The 20,028-nt window shown below is 39.4% G+C and overlaps 4 protein-coding genes across 11 annotated transcripts in view; 2 read left to right on the top strand and 2 right to left on the bottom strand.

Moving 5' to 3' along the window:
• The window catches only part of LOC103995156 (uncharacterized), a 13,838-nt gene extending 12,998 nt beyond the window's left edge, over positions 1-840 (bottom strand). For 4 of the 5 annotated variants that reach the window (XM_018829672.2, XM_065122144.1, XM_065122143.1 and 1 more), the window contains exon 1: positions 557-840. The gene's annotated coding sequence lies outside the window, so the exon portion shown is untranslated. The remainder of the gene's footprint in view (positions 1-556) is intronic. The other variant, XM_065122145.1, reaches the window with a different exon arrangement.
• A 795-nt stretch (positions 841-1,635) lies between these two features.
• On the top strand, positions 1,636-3,158 carry LOC103995157 (transcription factor bHLH106). The gene is made up of 2 exons (XM_009415682.3): positions 1,636-1,991; positions 2,322-3,158. Exons 1-2 carry the CDS (start codon positions 1,728-1,730, stop codon positions 2,781-2,783), a joined length of 726 nt encoding a protein of 241 aa, XP_009413957.2. The 5' UTR covers positions 1,636-1,727; the 3' UTR covers positions 2,784-3,158.
• Positions 3,159-4,353: 1,195 nt separating this feature from the next.
• Positions 4,354-7,487, bottom strand: LOC135619796 (G2/mitotic-specific cyclin S13-7-like). Of its 4 annotated transcripts, none has more exons than XM_065122139.1 (10): positions 7,330-7,487; positions 6,334-6,442; positions 6,214-6,249; positions 6,062-6,113; positions 5,799-5,990; positions 5,595-5,720; positions 5,270-5,518; positions 5,042-5,203; positions 4,788-4,966; positions 4,354-4,701 (listed from the first exon to the last, which is right to left on the bottom strand). In XM_065122139.1, the coding sequence occupies exons 1-10, from the start codon at positions 7,391-7,393 to the stop codon at positions 4,539-4,541; spliced, it is 1,332 nt and encodes a 443-aa protein (XP_064978211.1). In that variant the 5' UTR covers positions 7,394-7,487; the 3' UTR covers positions 4,354-4,538. The 4 variants fall into 4 exon arrangements, with proteins under 4 accessions (XP_064978211.1, XP_064978212.1, XP_064978213.1 ...); XM_065122140.1 differs by having other exon boundaries at positions 5,799-5,987; XM_065122141.1 differs by lacking the exon at positions 6,214-6,249.
• A 5,809-nt stretch (positions 7,488-13,296) lies between these two features.
• Positions 13,297-18,824, top strand: LOC103995160 (proteasome subunit alpha type-3). The gene is made up of 10 exons (XM_009415684.3): positions 13,297-13,521; positions 13,672-13,711; positions 13,793-13,876; positions 14,848-14,921; positions 15,026-15,112; positions 15,233-15,317; positions 15,631-15,677; positions 15,861-15,926; positions 17,522-17,612; positions 18,576-18,824. Exons 1-10 carry the CDS (start codon positions 13,418-13,420, stop codon positions 18,645-18,647), a joined length of 750 nt encoding a protein of 249 aa, XP_009413959.2. The 5' UTR covers positions 13,297-13,417; the 3' UTR covers positions 18,648-18,824.
• The last annotated feature ends 1,204 nt before the right edge of the window (positions 18,825-20,028 follow it).

The following is a 20,028-nucleotide window of genomic DNA, read 5'->3' as shown; positions in this document are numbered from 1 at the left end:
AAAAATTGTCCCTTGGCAATGCTAGAGTCTTCATATTAGCAGCAAATCATGAATAACCTACTTTGAAGAGTCTAAAAGTTCCAAGACAGGCTATACCAACTGCATTGCCACCAGGAGAAAAGTCTAGTGGAGAAAACATCATTGCTATACGAGGCTAATCTTGTAACGTAATAAGAGCGCATTTGATATTCCCTGTTGTTATTGGTTGCAACTCCTCCTCGCAAAAAGCCAGAACTACAGGAAAACAAAATTTTCTTGTGTCATCACAAGTATAAGATCATCGACAAGGCTGTGAGAACTTCATCATCCTGCCCTCGGCTAGGCTAGTCTACCCTTTCCAAATCCTAACGCGCAGAGAGTTTCATGAATCCAGCTAAACAAAGAATGATCGTACAACAAGAATTAATTCGGCGATTGAATCAGGTTTACCAATTCTCAATTATCAATTGATTACAACACGCAACACCAACACAATCATTATACTCGAATGAAAAAGTCAAACAGAAACAGTATGCCCGATTCACGGTATTTTGACTAAAGAGATGAGGAAAGACACCTGAAACGAAGACGGCAAGCAAACCTGAGGAGCGATCAGGAATTCCTCCCCTTCCTAATTCCAGTCACCATCGGATACAATAAGAGTTCTTTGATTCTTTGATTCGGAGCGAAGCGATCGAGTATAAATGACAGGGAAATGGAAAGAAGGGGTCGGTTGGGAGAGGAGAGATTTGAGCGATCGAGTTGGCTCAGCGTCGCCGTTCGCTTCGCCTCTCCTCCTCCGCAAACAAAACCGGGTGTCGAGTTCGGTGGGGGTGAGAGAAGCCCGAACGCGCCGGCAGCCGCGCGCGTTGGTAATAACGTATCGGGGAAGACCTATTTAAGCGCTAAAAATTCATCAAATCTCAGCCGTTGATCTCATCGACTCGGACGTAGGATGTTGAGTGCCGAGGTTTCTTTTTGCGAGGCACGGATGATCACCACGTGTAAGTCAGAATATGGTGGGCCGTGTGATTTGGTAGCGTTTCCCATTTCATTGCTTAGCGGATCACGTCCATTTCTCGACCCGTTTAAATCGCATTTCCTTTTCTTTTACTCTTAGTCATATTTGAGATTGGATTTAATTGACGTCTTTGTAGCAAGTACATAACACTATGTTCTCTTCCTTTTGAGGCCTCGAGAGAACAGAGCAGTGGAGAGTCATCATCTTGATAGGAGTCATAGCATAGCTTTCCATACGTCTCAAGTCTCGTACATGTCATTTCCTATATATCACTCTTTTCCATAATGGACAAATACAAGCATCTCAAAAGTGTGACTTCCTTTTGCATGTATACCTGCAGATGATCCGCCCATGTCAGCTCCAAAACCATACTGAAGTCAATTCACTGGTGTGTGCAGAGGGATTAGCTGATAAGTGCAGCAGCAAAAATGGAGTTAGTGCAAGTCCCGGTTTCTCTCTCCTCTTGTCTTGAGAACATGGAAAGATTTGCTACACACCTCAAGAGTTACTGCATGCCACCTCTACCCATGCATGTCAGTGGACCATTGCTTTTCCCAAGAGCTTCTACAGAATGATGCAGACAGCTAACCTTTCCTCTCTCTCTCTCGCGTGGCAGCTCCTTTAATCTTTGATGCGCGATAAACACGGCAAAGTGGAATCCAGGAGTCCGACCACTTATATATTTCGCCTATGAGGAGAATGAGTTCTGATCTGTAGAGCTCGGGACATGTACCCAACGCTGTCGGCGAGCCGAGGAGGGAGAGATCAGGCGGCGATGTCGAACGGTTTGCCTGCATACTTTGTGTCCTCGTTTTACCCTCACATGGAGATGGAGATGGAGATGGAGATGAGCGGTGACGCCATCGACGCCACGCCCATGGATCGAGCACTGGCCGCGACCAGGAACCACAGGGAGGCCGAGAGGCGACGAAGGGAGAGGATCAAGTCCCACCTCGACCGTCTCCGATCTATTCTTGCCTGTGACCCGAAGGTCCTGCTCTCAAGTTGTTCTACTACTTGCCTGCTTCGAGTTTGGCTTTGCTTCGGTTTGTCAGTTTGGTGAAGAGATCAGGTTAGGGTTTGTGATTGTTGTAGTGTTTGTTCTTCCCAAGAAGAAATGACAGGATTAGGGTTAGGGAAACTTCTTCTTCTTCTTCTTCTTCACTGCGCTAGATCGAATCCGTCGCTGATCGGGAGACTAGGGTTAGGGTTGGGAAGAAGCGTCATACCAGAAAGTAGATATGATTTCTAGGGTTGCTTTTAGGGTTAGGCTTTTCTTTCCCCTCCGTTTAAGCTTCAACTCCTCTCATGTCCTCCGCAGACAGATAAAGCATCACTGTTGGCGAAGGTCGTCGAGCGCATGAAAGATCTGAAGCAACGAACCGAAGAGATCGCTGACACGCAGTTCTTCCCCACCGAAACCGACGAGATCGTTGTGCTCCCGTCCTCCGCCCCCATCAGCGGCCAGAGATCGACGTTCGAGGCTTCCTTGTGCTGCGAGGACAGGTCGGATCTCCTGCCAGAGCTGATCGAGACCCTGCGGTCGCTCCACCTCAAGACTCTGCGGGCTGAGATCGCGACGCTGGGCGGGCGGGTGCGCAACGTCCTCATCCTCGCCAAGGACGAAGAGGCGTACGAGGACGCAGACGACGACGACGACGACGACGACGACGGAGCCTCCGGCGGTGCCTTCCTGAGGGACGCTCTCAAGGCTCTCGTGGACCGGTCGCTCCCCGCCGAGCGTTGCAAAAGGCGGCGGCTCGTCGACCGGAATCCGTCCTAAGGGTTCCCCAGCCGTCTCTCCTTGTGGTTGGTATGCAGCTTCCGCTTTCTTCGTGGTGGCTTAAGGCTTGGTGTGAATGCTTAGGGTTGCATGCAATATTGTAAGAAGAAATGAATTAACTTGTTACTACAATAACAGCGTGGAGATGAAGCGTGCAGTAATCGTTAATTGTATAACCATGGGGAATGGAAGATGGAAGATAGTATATAGTTTATGCACTTCTCTAGCAGTGTGAAATGGTCATAGTCTTGATGTTAGTACTCCTATTCTACCATAACACTTGCGCAAATGACCATTAGGTTTACAACATGCATGTAATGTTGTAGCTTCTCACTTTCTGAACTCTGATCTAAAGCTCTTATTTGGTGTTTGGCATGACGAGTTTTGTGATTTCAGAAAGTTTCTTCTTCTGAAACTTGTAAAAATTGCTCTTATTGAACATCTTCTTAAAGTTTTGTTGCTGAAAACAATTGTGAAGTGGTGTAAAACAAGGAGATTATTATTATTATTTGTGTTCCTAGGAAACCATGAACAATGTCAAACATGCCCTAGTTGGCAACTTTATGAGGAACAATGAGAATTGACCAGGAGCTGCAGCTTCCAAGTGGGCCTCCTGAGATCTCTGAGACACATACAGTTTCCTCGTTGAACCAAACTTTGACAGGCTTGGATTACAAGCTAAACAGGTCTTGTCAAGTGTTGTGAGCTTGAAGACAGAAGCTTAAGCAATCCTGTACATCAGCTGTTGATCCATCATGAGTCTTTTCGATGCTAATAAGCAGGCAAAGCAAGCCACAAACCTCGGTGTTTCGTTCGCTTTGTTGCTTTCTCAGGACCCGAGGTGGGATGCTGCTGATGCTGCTGCTCAATTGACCATCGTAACAAGTAAAGATGGTCGCAGCTTTTCTAGTTTTCTGTGGGAAAGATGAGTAGAGGCATGCAGCTTTAACCTCTCGTCCTCATGAAGGCCTACATCTCTCTCTCTCTCTCTCTCTCGCGTGTGCTGCTGCTGCTTTGCGCTCCATGTAGCCAGGGGGGCGGAGGGACCACTGGGTTTCGCCACTTGCAGCGCGCCTGCTCGCGCGTGCCGGAGCGCTGTCAGAACCCGCAATCATTTGAGGGAATGCTTATGAGCTTGCGCTGCCGCCTGTTCGTGTGCCCCCAAAGAAGAGAGCACCCATCGCTTCTTCCTCACGAGTGTTTGTCTTTTTGGGGCGAGGGGTTGAGAACAGCTGACATGCATGCGCGCTGGAGAGCAATGATCGACTGTGCTTGTGCTTGGGGGGGGGGGGGGGGGGGGGGGTGAAAAGAAGAGAGAACAAAGATGCCATGATGGAGTAGGGGAGCTGTGGTGGTGGTTTGTCGGCTACAGTGTGGGCCAGCCAGAGTGGGTAAAGCTGCACTGTCTGCCCGTGGCTTTGCGCTGTGTCTTATGCTGGTTTGCTCCTTCCGCCTTCCTTCTCCTGACACACTCCGACTTCATGGCCGTCGATGCTCGACGTATGCGCGAGTGCAGTGTTACTACTGCCGTCTACCCTTCCCCATACAGCCAAAACAACTAACACCTTGCGATCGAACTGGGTTACTTTCGCATTCAGATGATAACCATAGTTTTCATGCTATATACACACACACCGTCAAGTTTGCGTTCTACAGCTTCAACCACACCACACTCACAGACATTTGCCTATTCACAGAAAGCAATACTTCACGAAGAGCATGAACATATACGAGAGATAATGCTATAATCTCCGATCACTTCCATGAAGAAGAAGCTTTCAACTCCTCCAATAATGTTGTTGCCGGTGGATGCAGCGCCACCGCTCCAAGTTGCTCACGCGCATACTTCTTGTACACAATCTTGAGCTTGCTCTCAGGAGCCAACGAATGGGAGTCAACCAGAATTCCTGTGCAGTCCCTGCATCATCATCATCATCATCATCTTGCTCAGTTACGCAGGTCATAACTCTACTGGTCAATGAGCAATCTTAACCAGTCACGTACAGCAGTTCTTGCTCGGAGAAGCCTGTGTGGCGCACAAGCCTTTCGGTCCACAGAGGAGTCCTCTTGACAGTGCACCGGGCCGCATAGACCGCGGACGCAGCCACCATGGATGGGCAGTACCTCAACATCGAGTACTGCGTCAGAGCCAACTCGGAGAAGAAGAACGTCAGGTGCTCCACCTGCATTGTGATCACATGACATCGTTCCATGAACACGACCTGAGGTTTTCAGTCGACCAGATCATGAAGTCTCACCTCTTTGTCGCATGATGATGCAGCCTTCAGAAATCTCACGAGGAAGACGTATGCAGTTGGCACAGTCAAGTTCCACTCGAGCTTGTTCAGGATACCTTTCTCCATTCCAAGAATCTGCTCTCTGGTATAGGCCCTGTCTGATATGCAAATGAAATCGTTGACCTGCAACCAGATTCCGAGTTCAGCCGACAATGCCTCGACAGCAATTGACACAATCTAATTACTCGCCTCCGGTGCCCATATCTCCTCGTACTTGCTCGCTATGAGCATGGCGGAGACCCCGACAAGCTGCAACTCCCTCCTCAAGACCGTCTCCATGGAGAGGTACCGATCGATTATATGGAACGTCAGGTAGAGTGTCTCAGGCATCAGCTCGAATTTGTGGTGCACTTCAATCAACCAGTCGGCAAGAATAGCTCTCATCTTCGCGTTGATCTCCACCTGGGAGTCCATGTAGCCGTGAGGCCTGCTGTAGTGCTGCATCCACGATGGAAAGAAACACCATTACCACAGATAAAGATTCAAGGAAACAGAGAGACGACATTCGAACTACCTCAGCAGATTTGTAGAATTTGTAGATATCCTCGACATAATCCACGACGGCCAATTCATCCTCCTTATCGGCTTCATCAATGTCATCAACTAGCTCCTTCGGCTTATCAGTGAGTCCACAAGCAACCTTACAGAACAGAAGACAACAGGTATTCAATGTTACAGCTCACCTGCAAACCACAGCAAGCGCATGTTCGTCAAGTACCTTGCTTCTAGCTGTGAGCACAGATGAAAGTGTGGTAACTTTCTTTCTCGAGGATTTGGTGAAGGAACCACTGCTCGCAGATGTTTGCATTAATTCTTCATTCGCCACCTTAGTGTCAGCAGTGGCCTTGGTAACTGGTTTTGTGCCAACTCTACCAACTGCTGCATTAGCCGGAATAGCTACAGGTTTCTGCTATTGCAATCATTTAGATTATGTTGTAAGAGAAGATCTAAGAAAACAGGGGGCAAAAGGGATCATCATACCTTATTAGCAGCAGGGGCCTGTGCATTCGCAAGAAGTTGAGCACCAAAACTTCTGCAATAAAATGATCGATCAAAGACGATTCTAGCAATAAATGGGGAAGAAAGAACTGCAAACACGTTCACGAAGAATGGATCGTGTTGATTGAGACAACCTAGTGATGGGACGGTTTATATGGGGCTCCGGCTTCCTGATGAGATGAATGCATTGTAGGATGTTATCAAAAGAATGAATCGTGGGTTGGAGGAGGAAGATAAAGCATTGCTGCTCTTACCCTTCAGCAACTCGGATGTTGACCAGATTGCCAATGTCTCCCAGCGCTCGGCGGCTCTTTGCATCCGCCGCATTGACATTCTTCTGCTTACCCACAGGCACAGCTCCACCTAACAATAAATTGAAGAAATATTTAGGTCAAATTCTTGGTTCCATATGCACACAATCAAGAAGATAAGAACAAAGAACTCCTCAGAATTCTTCAGATCGAGAAAATTCAGGGAAAAGAAAAAAGAGAAAAGATCTTTTGAACAGAGAACTTCAAGAAATGATTCACGAAAGCAAAAGGGAAGCTTTTGTCGGATGATGACAACAAGAAATCAGCAAAACGATTTGTGATGGCAACATGGAGCTCGTCAGCGTGCTTCCAGATCAAGAAAATTTACGAAAAAGAAAAGGATATGATTTTTTCGAACAGAGAACATCAATAAATGATTCACAAAGGCAATTGGGAAGCTTTTATCGCATGAAAACCACCAGAAATCAGCAAAAAGATTTGTGTGGCAGCAATGAACTTGTTTAGAAAAAATGCTTCTAGATCAAGAAAAAGGTAGTCTTAAAATCAAGAAAATTTACGAAAAAGGAAAGGAAAAGCTTTTTTCGAAAAGAGAGCTTGAAGAAATTATTCAAGGAAAAATAGAAGTTTTTTATCGCATGAAAACAACCAGAAATTAGCAAAAAAAGATTTGTGAGGCATAAAAAATAAGGAAAACATATGAAACGGGAATTAAATGATGCCATCTTGAGACCTAATGTAATTAATAGAGATTAAAACCCACGGCAGAGTCGATTCAGTACCAAGAAGCAAAACCACGAAAACAAACTCTTTACGAGATACCAACATCATTAGAAGAGCAGAAGCAGAACAGAGTTGATCGAAGACAGACCATAAGACCTAAACAAGAAGGAAAACTGAAAAGAAAAGCCCCAAAACACAAATCAATAACAGGGTTTCCTAGGAGACAGAAGCAGTCATCGTGGCTAAGCCCGTAGGTACCTCTCTGCTGCTCAGAGACCACGGTCTGCCTCCTGGAAGCCATGTCTTCCTCCCTTCCGATCATGGATTCCAGCCCTCAAGAGAGAAGAAGAAGAAGAAGAAGAAATGACCTCGAGCTCGTTCTCCCCTCTTGATCGCTCTTCCTTTAGGCTTCGGTATATTTGGTGCAGGGTTAAAAGAACAGAGACGACTTAGAAAAAGAAAGTGCCAACTTCCAACGGTCAAATTTTTTCGAACTCGCAACGGTCCGATCTTGGAGATTCTACGGCTGAGAAGGTGCACCGCCCTCGAACGAGCCGTCGGATGAAGTAACAAAAGATAATATTATTAACGATTGTTATAAAAAAAATAAAAAATAAAACATCGTAGGATGGGAACATGAAAAATTAAAATTAGAAAATTACTAATTACAATCCCCTCTTTAATATTTACTATATTATTTTAATTTTTTTTTTAATTTTAAACTATCCCTTCGCAAATAGATTAGACTTAAATATCGTTTTCTTTTTCCTTCACGTCCTTCTCTTTCTTTTCCTCCTTAGAGGATAGGAGGGGATAACAATTGACAATGATATTGATAGAGAGCATCGAAGAGTATTGGTATTGGTAATGAGCATCTAGTAATGATCGATGACAACACGAAGGGAGCATGGGGTAATGTCAGTATTGACATTGGTATGGAGCATGGCGTTGTGGTGAAGAAATAATAAAAAAAATATTTTATTATTTTTAAAAGATTATTAATCATAAAAAGGGACTACAAATAATAAATTTCTAAAATTATAATAATTAAAAACCATTTGCTAGAAAAAAAAAGCTCTCTTTTGGACTTTTCCCAAAAGGTGCGCCAAGTTTTTAATTTTTTCATGAAGATTACTATTTACAGTCCTCCTCTTCTTTTTCTTTATCCTTGTCCCCCTCCTTTTTTTTTTTCCCCTCTTATTCTTCTTCCTCCTTGGAGGATAGTTTCAAAAGAAAAGCGAGTGGGGTTGACAACATTGAGTGATGTCAACGGCGAACAACATCAGCATCAAGAGACATCAACGACGAGCAACATCGACATCGACATTGATAATTAGTGATATTCATAATAAGCAGGGTTGGCGATGGCGACATCGATAAGGAGTGACAGGTTATGGGTAAGAAAAAAAGATAAAATAAGTAATAGTAGGATTATAATATTTTATTATTTTTTAGGAGTTATCAATAGTAAAACGTGGATGATGAATAGTAAATTATTAAAATTATAATAATTAAAATATGATTTGCTAGAAAAGCTCGAACACTTTTCATAAGGTGCCCTTAGTTTTTAGTTTTCTTATTGAGATTACTATTTACAATTTTCTCTTTATTATTTACATCTTTATTTTAAAAATTGTTAACAAATATTAAACTCCTTCCTCTCATCTTTTTCTCATTCTTCCTTCTCTTTTTCTTTTTCTTCTTTCTCCTCGAGGATGGCATCAAGGGGATGATAAATAGGGTTAGATAGTAAGATATTGACAGTGATAATGAGCAATGTTAACGATGGTGAGAAACGTTGATGGAGAGCTGTCATGGAATAATGCAAATATGGTGTTCAATGTCTTGTGCATGATATTTTTTATTCTTATTTTCTATTATTTTTTATTTTATGTTTTCTTGTATACAACATATTCGAGGTAAAAAAATAATACTATCAACCTTATTTTTATTTGTTGTCAGTATCTTTGTTTTATGTTTTCATCATATAACACTTGTAAATGTTTATGATTATGTGACATCACACGAAAGGAAAATGGTCTAAAATAGTAACATTCTCATATGCCATTTCTAGCTAACAACCTAGCATTTCGAAACATCAATCATTTCAACACCTTTGAACCTCCTAGGTGACACAAGGATAGATAAGGCTTTAGGTATATATTTGAGGGGTGATCATATTTAGTGTGCTCGCTTTCTGTTCAATAAAAGTGCTAGGTGAACATTGAGCCTACATCTACCTTCGAAGTTTTCAAGATCTTTTCATATTTAACAAAAGTCGATTCGCTTTCTGACTCAATGAACAAAGGCGCTTCGATAAGACATGGACCAAGAGGGAACATCCCAAAGTCTAGCAAATGCCTTTTATATGATGAAAAAATAAAGTAAAAATCTTCTGGCACTAGTAGGTAGTGTTCGAGTAGCAATGATTCATCGTCGAGACCTCACATAGGAGTTGTGTGTTTGCTGAACACATTATAAGGTGAAGTTCGAGAGAAGCTTCAGTAAAGGCCAAAGAAGAAGATTGACTCTTTAAGGTCGAGTTTGTTAGAGTCTAAGCAATGATAGATGATCACCACAATAATCTCACATGGGGGTGATGTAATTATTGAATGCACTACAAAATCAAGTCAAGTAGGGGAGTAATATCAAGCAATGATGAAAGAGGTGAAAGGCACATGACAAACTGCTGATGTTCTTGGACATTAAACTGAATGGGAAGGTGACTCACGCATTGGTAGACATAGGAGCTATACATAATTTCATAGCAAACTGAGAGACAAAGCGATTTGGATTGAAGTTAGCATATGGTCTGAGCCACATGAAATTAATCAATTCAAAGGCAGAACCAATTTTTGGATTGGCAAAGGGAGTTGACATCAAGTTTGGAGATTGGAGCATGAGCACCAACTTTTGATGAACAATGACTCTCTATATATGATGACACATTTGAAAAGAGCGTCGAAGGATATACATATACTCTTAGCTATACAAGTGATGAAAAAATTGAGGTGTGAAGACTAGACTTATCCCACAATGATACAATTGGAGTCAGAAGGCCTCAATGCAGGGCGAGGATCCATCAAGATAGATGGACTTGAAGAATATACTGATATACTAACAACTTGCTAAAGCTCTTTCTACGAAAGTGCAAGGTGGAATGATAATTTGAACTCAGTGAATGAGTTAAAAATCTAATTAATCATCTACATTGCGTATCATTTTCCAAGTGGAAGAATCTATAGGACCTCTCAAACTATTCTAAAGCTTATTTTTACTTATAAGTATCCCAATGCTTTTGAGAGGCAAAACTGGGTGAGTGAACATCAATGCCAAGTGAACAACTAAAGAATCAAAGTTGGTAGAGATTCTACAACATCTGATTGGTGGAAGATCAAGAGTGAAATTCTTCATAAGTTGTAGGGTGTGTAGAAGTAGTTAATTAATCAAGGCAATACAATATAATGACTTTGAGTCTATGGAGGTCTTGACTACCTAAGAACTTGGTCGAGAAAGAGTTGGACTAAAAGCCATAAACATTAGGAGATGAGGCATGGTACTACCGTGATGAGTTTTCTAAGTGCTGACCAAACTTATGCTCAGCGAGAGAGAGAGAGAGAGAGAGAGAGAGAGAGCATAATTCCAACTATAAATAAGGCATGGACAATCCCAAAAGCTAGCCAAAGTTATTGCATAGGTGCTCTACAAGGATGAAACCAATCTTAGGATCAAAGCAACACTTACAATACTCAAGAAGTGCGATAGCAAAGAGTGGGCGAAGTTGAGTAAGTAACTTGAAGCAAGGGACACAACCCAAGGAATTTGGGTGAATCCATTTTAAGTAATCGAATTTTCCTCACCTATACAATGAAGCTCTACAATAATTGAAAGTTCCTTCTAATGGAATATGGCATTAGCGAATTCTATTTTAAGTAATCGAATTCTCCTCAACTTTGTAGGAGAAAGCCACGTACTCTTCAAGTTCTACAATATAGCATTAGCGAAGCTCCAACTAACACCATTTAAGCTTTTGTAGGGTGACACCTCCAAGGGGCTTGAATGCAAGTATGAAGGCTATTCTCTTGTCGATTAGCAACAAGTGTTCCAACTCAACAAACTTTCCCAACTAAACCAGCTTAGCAACTAGTTGCAACAAATTAGATGGATCAAAGTTGATAACTCAACATAAGCTCAAATAAGTTGCGACTAAGAATGATCAATTTTTAACTTCAACGTGAGTATTAAATAAATAAGTATGAGAGAATATCACGGAGCAATGCAACAAGATGTTTGACACTTGTTCATGATAATTTTTAGTTTTTATTTACTGTTTTTGTATGTTTTTGGTGTTTTCTTATATACAACATGTTAGGGGTAGAAAACACTATTATTAGTCTCATTTTTATTTATTGTTAGTGTTTTTGTTTTATATTTTTATTATATAATACTCAAAAATATTTCTGACTATGTGATGCCATGCAAAGTGGCCCAAAGCAGCATCGTTGTCATGTGACATGGGCTGATTTTTGACTAACGACCTAAGAGTGAGAAACTTCAGTCGTCTTAGTACCTTAGAAACCCTTGAATGGCATCGAGATGGATGAGGCTTTTGATATATATTTAAGAGGTGATATAATATCTTTAGTGTGCTTGCTTTCTATTTAACAAAAGTGCTAGGTGAACATTGGGTTTGCATCTACCTTTGGAGTCCCCTTTATATGCACTCATTTAGCTTGTTTTCTAGACTCTTTCATGCCTAATAAAGATTGGTTGTTTTATGTTATTTGTGATCCTAATTATTTTTTCATTTTTGTAGATGATGATGATAAATTACTTGCTTCATATTCTTAAACTTTTCTTTATAGATCCTTTATGGACTACACAAGGTTAAGGTTATCTTTGCTAGCGAGTATCGCTTGGGTATCGTATGTCTTAGGCAATTCTAGCTAAGGATGTGATATAGTGGAGTCAACAGTGAAAGACATTGGCAATAATAACAATGGGTCATCGTATGAGCAACGATAGAGGTAGTGAGTGGAGAAGCAATGGAGAGGATAGTGAGCGACGTTCACAGCAAGTAGAGTTGGCAGTGTCGGCATTGAGGATGATGCTACTGATAGGGAGCAACAGGTTGTTAGGAAGAAAAAAAGGTAAAATACGAAATACAGGGCTACCAATTCTAAAAATAATAATTTATTATTTTAAAAGGATTGTTAATAGTAAAAAGGAGGCTATGAATAGTAAACTTCTTTTTTCATTTGGTGCCTCTTTTATCTCTTAACACCCTAAATGCCCTTTATCATTTTCATCTCCTTTTTTGGGTAGACATTTTCTATTGCTATCTCTGTCCTACCATAGCCACCTTTGCCTCATTATATTATAGGCTACCATGGCCACCTTCGTCGGCATTCGTCCTGTTATAAATGCCTTTATTGTCTTTTACCACTATTGTGGCCACCTTCGCCTCTACCCCGCTATGCTATCTCTATCGTTCACCTTCTTTAATCTCCTTAATTTATCCTTGTCCATGCTTTCATTGTCAATGAGAAGAAGACCTTTAAGAATGAATGGCCTGAGATGTTTTCCAATGGATCTCCCGTATCATTTATTCAAAGCAGACTTGACACGTGATGGTTGTCGATAACACAAAGAAAGGTTTTGAGAGTCTCATTTCCACTATTTTATAAGGAAACATAGTTGATAACACAACTTATTATCATCCGCATCTCCTTACGAAATAATATATTGGCAAAAAAAACCAAATGAAAACCAAATGAAAAAACTAGGTGTACCTTATAAGTAAAGCAAGAGACCCTTACTATATTGGCAAAAAAAACCAAATGAAAAAAAATAAAAACTAGGTGTACCTTATAAGAAAATCCCAAAAAAAAAAGAGAAAATCACCCAATAATTAACTTTGAGACAAACACTAATTGTGAATTAAAATATATCTAATTATTGGCCACACAAGCAGATAAATGTATTTTCATATTGGATCCATGTAGGATCCGGATCCGAGTTTGATATGCTCATGGATGAAAAGTAAGAATCCAGCACTGCCATTTCGGATTGGGCATCGCATCCATGCAGATCCAGATTCGGATCAATATATGATTCAGTGATATCAACGGATCGACATTTTGGAAACTTCGGGTCGGGTTCGGTTCAATTTGGATCCGTTAACATCCTTGGCCTTTCTCCAACTTGAGGCGCAAGAAACCCTCCATCCGCAACTTTGCTATATGGTATTACTGAACCCCCCTCTTCTGTGCTTCTCGCTCGCTCGCTCGCTGTGTTGATTCCATCCGATTCGAGGACGTAACGATCGTAGGAGGAGCGAAGCACGATGAGCAGCATCGGCACCGGCTACGATCTCTCCGTCACCACCTTTTCCCCCGATGGGAGGGTCTTCCAGATCGAGTACGCCGCCAAGGCTGTCGACAACAGCGGGTCCGTTTTAATCCCACGCCCCGCCTTCTACCTCTCTCGCGATCTTTGTTCCCGATGCTGCCGGTTTTGTGCTTTTGTTGTATTGTTTTCGGTGTCTGTTTGACCTTAACTTTGGATTGTTGTTTTTGCCCCCTTTGTTGGACATTACAGGACCGTCATTGGGATCAAATGCAAGGACGGGATCGTGATGGTATGGGTTCTGTGAACTGGGATTCTCTTCTTTTCTTGTTTATGTGTCGGTGGTTGAAGCTTTCTGGTTGGTGGAAATTAGGGTGTGGAGAAGCTGATCTCGTCGAAGATGATGTTGGCGGGATCTAACCGGAGAATACATGCTGTTCACCGCCATTCTGGCATGGTAAGCTTGCACAGATCGATAAATTATGTCTTTTGAGGTGGATTTCTCATTCTATTCTGGCACTGTGGATTGGAATTCCTTCTTCAATTGTGGGCTTATGGAGGTTGCAGTAATTACATTAACTTGGTACGATCTGATCAATCATATTGGTGTCAAACTGTGGAATTTAGATGGAACTATTTTGTTTGAATTTTATGGTTCGTGCAACTCCATGAGTAAAAGAAGAATAGGTTCCAACCATGGTATTTATTTTCTCTTATTAACTTGAATTGATGTAATTTACTCCAGTACCATTTGGGTTAGACTGGACTTTACACATTAGATTAATCATCATTTGGGGCAAGGAAGAGGTTAGAAACTAAGACTCCTATAAGAAGGTTATGCAAACATCATCTGCTTATTGAGAGTAGAAAATGTTATGATGCATAACTTGGCGGCAACACACTTTGTTGATGTCATTATCAAGCACCTGCACATAATTTAGGGAAATGATCATACTTTTATGAATGTCTAATGTCACCCATTTATGTTAATGACTATTCACCTATCTCGAACATGAGCTCTTTTTATGAGGAAATCAGTGGGAAAATGTCATTTGAATATCACCATGTGATCATGTTTAAGCAGACTATAGTGCTTTTAAAATTGAACTACATGATTGGTAAAATGCCTATACATTCTTTTGATATATATATGCATACATACATACATGTAAAATGCCTATACATACATACATACATACATATACGCATAAAAAAAAAAAAATATATATATATATATATATATATATATATATATATATATATATATGTGTGTGTGTGTGTGTGTGTGTGTGTACCGATTTATTTATTTGTGACACTATGGGATTCCTTATACTAACAGAATGTAACCGATTCTTTCAAACTTTCAATGGTGGTATTCGTTTGTGACAGTTCAATTCTTAGTTCAAAGGCTGACTCATGTAAACACAGGCTGTGGCAGGCTTAGCTGCTGATGGCAGACAAATCGTTGCACGAGCAAAGTCTGAAGCAACCAGTTATGAGAGGTCAGCAATCTTGAGATATTGAAGCAGATAGCTTTTTTACTTGCCTCACTTTTTTCCTAAATGACCTAGTGTGACATGCTATTGTATTATTGTATCATGTGAAGAGTATATGGTGAACCCATACCTGTCAAGGAACTTGCAGATCGTGTTGCCAGTTATGTTCATCTTTGTACACTCTATTGGTGGCTCAGGTAAGATTGCAGAATCTTGCACATATTGGTACTTATTTCTGAGGATTATTTGTAAGTTGTCATTGTTTGTTTCCTTTTATTGTTTCAACTTTGATTGAGGAGAATGATTTCTTGTTGCAGGCCTTTTGGCAGTGGGATTATTCTTGGTGGTTATGACAGAGATGGACCTCAGCTTTACATGATTGAGCCATCTGGAGTATCATATGTGAGTTCTCAAATTCTTATACAAGCACCTGTACTTAAAATAGAATAGGAATTTGTTTTCTAGCAGATCTTGTCTAAATACTGTACATGACTAAGTATAAGTAGAGTAATGGAAGCTTTGGTGAAGTTAATGTTGATTGTGGATGAATTGGTTGGATGTTTGTAGTTGTCTCTTTCTGAGAATGCATATGAATGCCTTCCCTGTGTTTGAGCAGTACTAATAGTAAGCTTGGCTGTTATCTTAGTGCTGTTTTACTTTTTTCAAATTTCTTCAAGTATCTGGAATTTATGCTTGTTTAATGTGAACCATCTAGAGGTATTTTGGTGCTGCAATTGGGAAGGGAAGACAAGCTGCCAAGACGTAAGTTGAATGATTATACATATATGATTTATTTATTTATTTTACTTGCAACTCATTTGACAAATCTTCATCAACTGACACAAAATAAACTTTCTTATAATTAATGTGCGAACTCAACTTTTCTTCACTGGTCTTTTGTCTTTCTATATTTTGAACCTAATATTTCTAATTGTTGTTCCACAGGGAGATAGAGAAGCTGAAGCTGTCTGAGATGACCTGTAAGGAGGGAATCATTGAAGTTGCCAAGATGTAAGAAGTTTGATGATTCGTTCTGCTTTCTTTTATAATTGTTAACTAATGAAGTGTCATATTTACTCATGTTGCAAATATTTTCACCCACAGTAGAGAATTAGCTGTGATAACAATTTATTGGTAGTTAAAGTTTGCAACACTAGGCTATATTGGGTGCATCTCCAACTAATTGATGTCATGAAGACCATTATACAGTATGTGTTGCCTTCTCTCATCTCATTAGTCACACAAAATTATCTTTTACAAGTTTGCATTTTCTCACTAGGTCATCTGCTCCATTATTTGGAATTACTTGTACGATGTATATTGTTTGCTCTGCTTAGTGCAGCATTATGTATCATTAGTTTGTATATAGTAGTATTTCATTGTATTCAAATGTTATAATTGTATTCATGCCCATGCTGTCAAGTCTTTTTGGAGTGCACTGAGAAAGCTCCTCTAGGGAAACAAAGGAAAGTACAAGTTTTCATGCCTTAGCCAAATCCTAACACAGGGTTGTTGTACATGCGTGAGTGTTTTAGTGTGCTATTAAAATCCTGGGCCATATAGTGCATCGAATCCACAATTTTGGAGGCTGAAAGAAGGGTCCTAGTGTGAGTCATTAGTTAGGGATGACACTTTAGATGGTTTTGTACTGCAAAATGTGTGCTTTCCTGTGGTCATTAATCTGGCTGATGAGATTAAATTATAAGTGAATTAGAATAAAACAATATCGACATTCATTGATAGCATTTGACAAAACATCAAGGTTTAACGTACTGATGCATATCTCTCAGTATGGGTGATACATCGGTACACCCAGTGAATCGTGTGTCGGTATGTTTGGTACAGCTCGGTACATGACTGGTCGGTATACCAGTACAGACCGGTAATGCGATCCATGCAAAACATATTTATGCTTTGCTTATTTCTTTTCCAGTTTTTCTTGTTCTGTGGTTTTTGAAGTTTAGATTTCCTTGAAAAGGGATTTCTGCTCAGTTTGCAAATCATGGTCATGTTTCCATCTGTTGGAAATTAATCATTAATGTTTTAGTTTTGTCAGATCTGTAACTTCTGCTAAAGAAATTGTTCTGCACTGTCATGATTATCAGTTACTCTCTAATTACTGGTTGTACTTGATATAACTGTTTGTGTTCTTTGGTAGGTTGTTTACGTGCCTCATGGTTTATTTATAAAGATCAAATATGAGAACTAAATTTGATGGTTCTGTTTTGTTGGATATGTAGAATACTGAAGATCTTAGTACTGTTCAATCTCTATGGGCATAGTAGTGCTTCTAGGGAAGGATGGCAATCTTTCAGTTCTTCCCTTTGATCATTTTGCTTTGCATATGATTTATGTTCTTTGATCCAAAAAGAAATTTGCCAGATGTTGGGAATAAAGTTGAGTGCTTTTGTTGTTATTCAGCTGAAAAATACTGAATCTGATTCTTTTGATACTTTAGGATTTGAGAAGAAGTTTTATGATTATTAAATCTTGCAGCTTAATGTTTTAAATGAGGGCTTTGAAGTTCAATATATACATCTATGTATAGTTTTTTGGAACTTTACAACTTGACATTTGCACTTTCTTTTCGTTGCTCCTACATGCAGAATTTATGGAGTGCATGATGAGGCAAAAGATAAAGCATTTGAGTTAGAAATGAGCTGGATCTGTGATGAATCTAACCGCCAACATCAGAAGGTGATTGTTGTTTACTTTCGACTGGTCTACATGATAGATAATACATTATGATCTTTGTGATTCAATTACTGCTTTGTGGTGGCTATCTTTTAATATCATTAGTTTCACCACAAACTTTCCTAAATTTAAAGGTAATACTGTTCCTGCTTTATTATTGCCTTAGAAATGCAAATTTTGAGATAATTTCATAATCTTCTTCTCTGATATGTGGATGGATCGGAATCAGATTGTCAGGTGTTATTCTGATGTCTCCTATTCTTGAGATATAAGATGTCTAGCCTGCTTGGCTGCATAAGTGGTCCGTCTATATGTTAACTTGGTCTACGTGGATCTTTCGCTATTATTTATCTGGGCTGTCTAAAAGAGGCAAATGATGACATTAACAGCAAACTTGGTCCAAGTGATGTCTCAATGTAATGATTTCTTTAACTAAATTAGTTCTCATTTCACAGATCCATTTTTCATTTTTTAGCTTGTTTAAATGTTTTTACCATCTGCTGGTTTGGGTTTACTAGCCAGTTGCTATCACTTGTGTGCTGTCATAAATTTTGAATTTTTTGCCTTTGTTTGACACCATAATTCCACAAAGTTACCATGAATAGTTCCATAAAATCTCTGTTTGCAGTTACTTCTTAAGAAGGGATATGTTTGTACAATTCTAATTTATAGTGTCTTCTGAACAATTCAATCTTGGTCAACACATCTAGTCTGATAAAATCTTGTTTGCAGTTCTCAAAAGCCAAAAAAGGAACCCTTGGTAGGAGTTTCTTTGAGTTCTCGTGCCTGTTCTTCCCTTTGCTTTATTTTTTTTCACATCATGCCTATCACGAGAGAATTGCCACATAAACCTCTGTTTTTTTGCTATCTCCCTTTGATTTGATGGGGTCAAAGAAAAAAGAAAAAGAAAAAAGACATGGCAAATCTTTGCTATTCTCAAACTATGCAATTTTTTTCCAATCACAGGTTCCAGATAATCTATTGGAGGAAGCCAAGACAGCCGCCAAAGCTGCACTGGAGGAGATGGATGCAGATTAGAGGCACTAAATAAACTCAGTATTTTATAGGTTGAATTTAAATGATGTCTCACTCTATTTTTCTGACATTGAGTGATCCTAGTTGTTGCAGAGGGTCGATGGGGAAAGCTGTGTTCTTTGTAAGTGAATACATTTTGCATTGACAAAAAAATCTCAACCTTGTTCTTTGTGTTTTGAATTCTCAATAGCATGCTTGGTTGAATCTTGGACGCATGCTTGCTTACCGCAGTTGAATATTGTATCATGTTGTACAGAATGTTAATGTTTAGAATTTATTAACTCTGGGATTTATTCGGGTGATTCAATTCTAGCTGGTTAATGTTAATCATGTTTCATCCTTCCTGTTCCAGCATAGTGTGGCTTTAAGTATTTCTTTAGCTTCTAAAATATATTAGAGAAACATGCAATGCACAAAGTATTTGCTAAACTTTTGTGAATCATGTGATTAGTTATACCATTTAATATTTTGTTGCATTCAGTTTTGATTTGGAATCGGAATTCAACTCTGGTTTAATTGGAAACCGTAAATCATTGATCGATTTAATTTCGGATAGGATGTAGTGCTGTTCTATCATATATTGATGACAAATTAATTCAAAATCTTAGACCTTATTTGATTGTTTTAAATCTTTATTTAATCCAAGAAAAAATTGGAGATTCAGTTTTTTAGAGAGAGAGAGAGATGGATATTGATGTCTCACATTTCTCTCTTCTGCCCTCTCATGAGAGCTGTTAGATCTGCATTTCTATTCTATTTTCTGTTCATATCTGCATGACTCATCAAGAAATTTTGATTCTTATGCTGGATCGAAAGAGAGGATTGCATGTCCTACCTTAATTTGATCCTTAAAATGCCAAACATTAGTAGAAACACCACCTCATAAGAACACAGGATTACAATTTTGATCCATATGGTTGTATTGAGCCTTGCTCGATAAAAGGCTTGGTACGGTTTGTATCGAGGTCATATTATTGATACGTCCAAAATATTAAAAAAAACCTCTAAAAATATTTAAAAAAATAAAAAATAGATTATAATTTTTAAGATATAAATAAATATAATTTTAGTAAAAATAATATAAATTAGGATAGAATAATGTCATATATCTTTTTCAAACTTTGAAGAGTAGTTTTATTGTATGTTCTAGATCATCCTTCTGTTAATATTGAATTATATATAAAAATTATTTAAATTATTAGATTATTTTTTATATAACTTAAATTTTAAGATTAAAATGAATTAAGTAATCAATCGATGAATATATCAAGTTTTATCACTAAAAAGAATAATGAGACTCCACGAGAGGTGGATTAAGGTCCTTGATCATATATATATATATATATATATAATCATATGTTTGTCGAACTTATTCTTGAAATTA

This window comes from Musa acuminata, chromosome BXJ2-8 (genome assembly GCF_036884655.1).
Source record: "Musa acuminata AAA Group cultivar baxijiao chromosome BXJ2-8, Cavendish_Baxijiao_AAA, whole genome shotgun sequence".
NCBI classification, from domain to species: domain Eukaryota; kingdom Viridiplantae; phylum Streptophyta; class Magnoliopsida; order Zingiberales; family Musaceae; genus Musa; species Musa acuminata.
Note: the sequence above shows the minus strand (reverse complement) of the source record. Positions and strands in the feature narration are given on the sequence as shown.

Bases quoted from the DNA above. Each gene is read 5' to 3' on its own strand.
- LOC103995160 (XM_009415684.3), top strand. From the start codon at position 13,418: ATGAGCAGCATCGGCACCGGCTACGATCTCTCCGTCACCACCTTTTCC. The intron at 13,522-13,671 runs GTCCGTTTTAAT...TGGACATTACAG, and splicing joins AAGGCTGTCGACAACAGCGG to GACCGTCATTGGGATCAAAT. The intron at 15,678-15,860 runs GTAAGTTGAATG...GTTGTTCCACAG, and splicing joins GGAAGACAAGCTGCCAAGAC to GGAGATAGAGAAGCTGAAGC.
- LOC103995157 (XM_009415682.3), top strand. From the start codon at position 1,728: ATGTACCCAACGCTGTCGGCGAGCCGAGGAGGGAGAGATCAGGCGGCG. The intron at 1,992-2,321 runs GTCCTGCTCTCA...TGTCCTCCGCAG, and splicing joins TTCTTGCCTGTGACCCGAAG to ACAGATAAAGCATCACTGTT.
- LOC135619796 (XM_065122139.1), bottom strand. From the start codon at position 7,393: ATGATCGGAAGGGAGGAAGACATGGCTTCCAGGAGGCAGACCGTGGTC. The intron at 6,114-6,213 runs GTTGTCTCAATC...ATTTTATTGCAG, and splicing joins ATAAACCGTCCCATCACTAG to AAGTTTTGGTGCTCAACTTC. The intron at 5,519-5,594 runs GTAGTTCGAATG...TCGTGGATGCAG, and splicing joins AATTCTACAAATCTGCTGAG to CACTACAGCAGGCCTCACGG.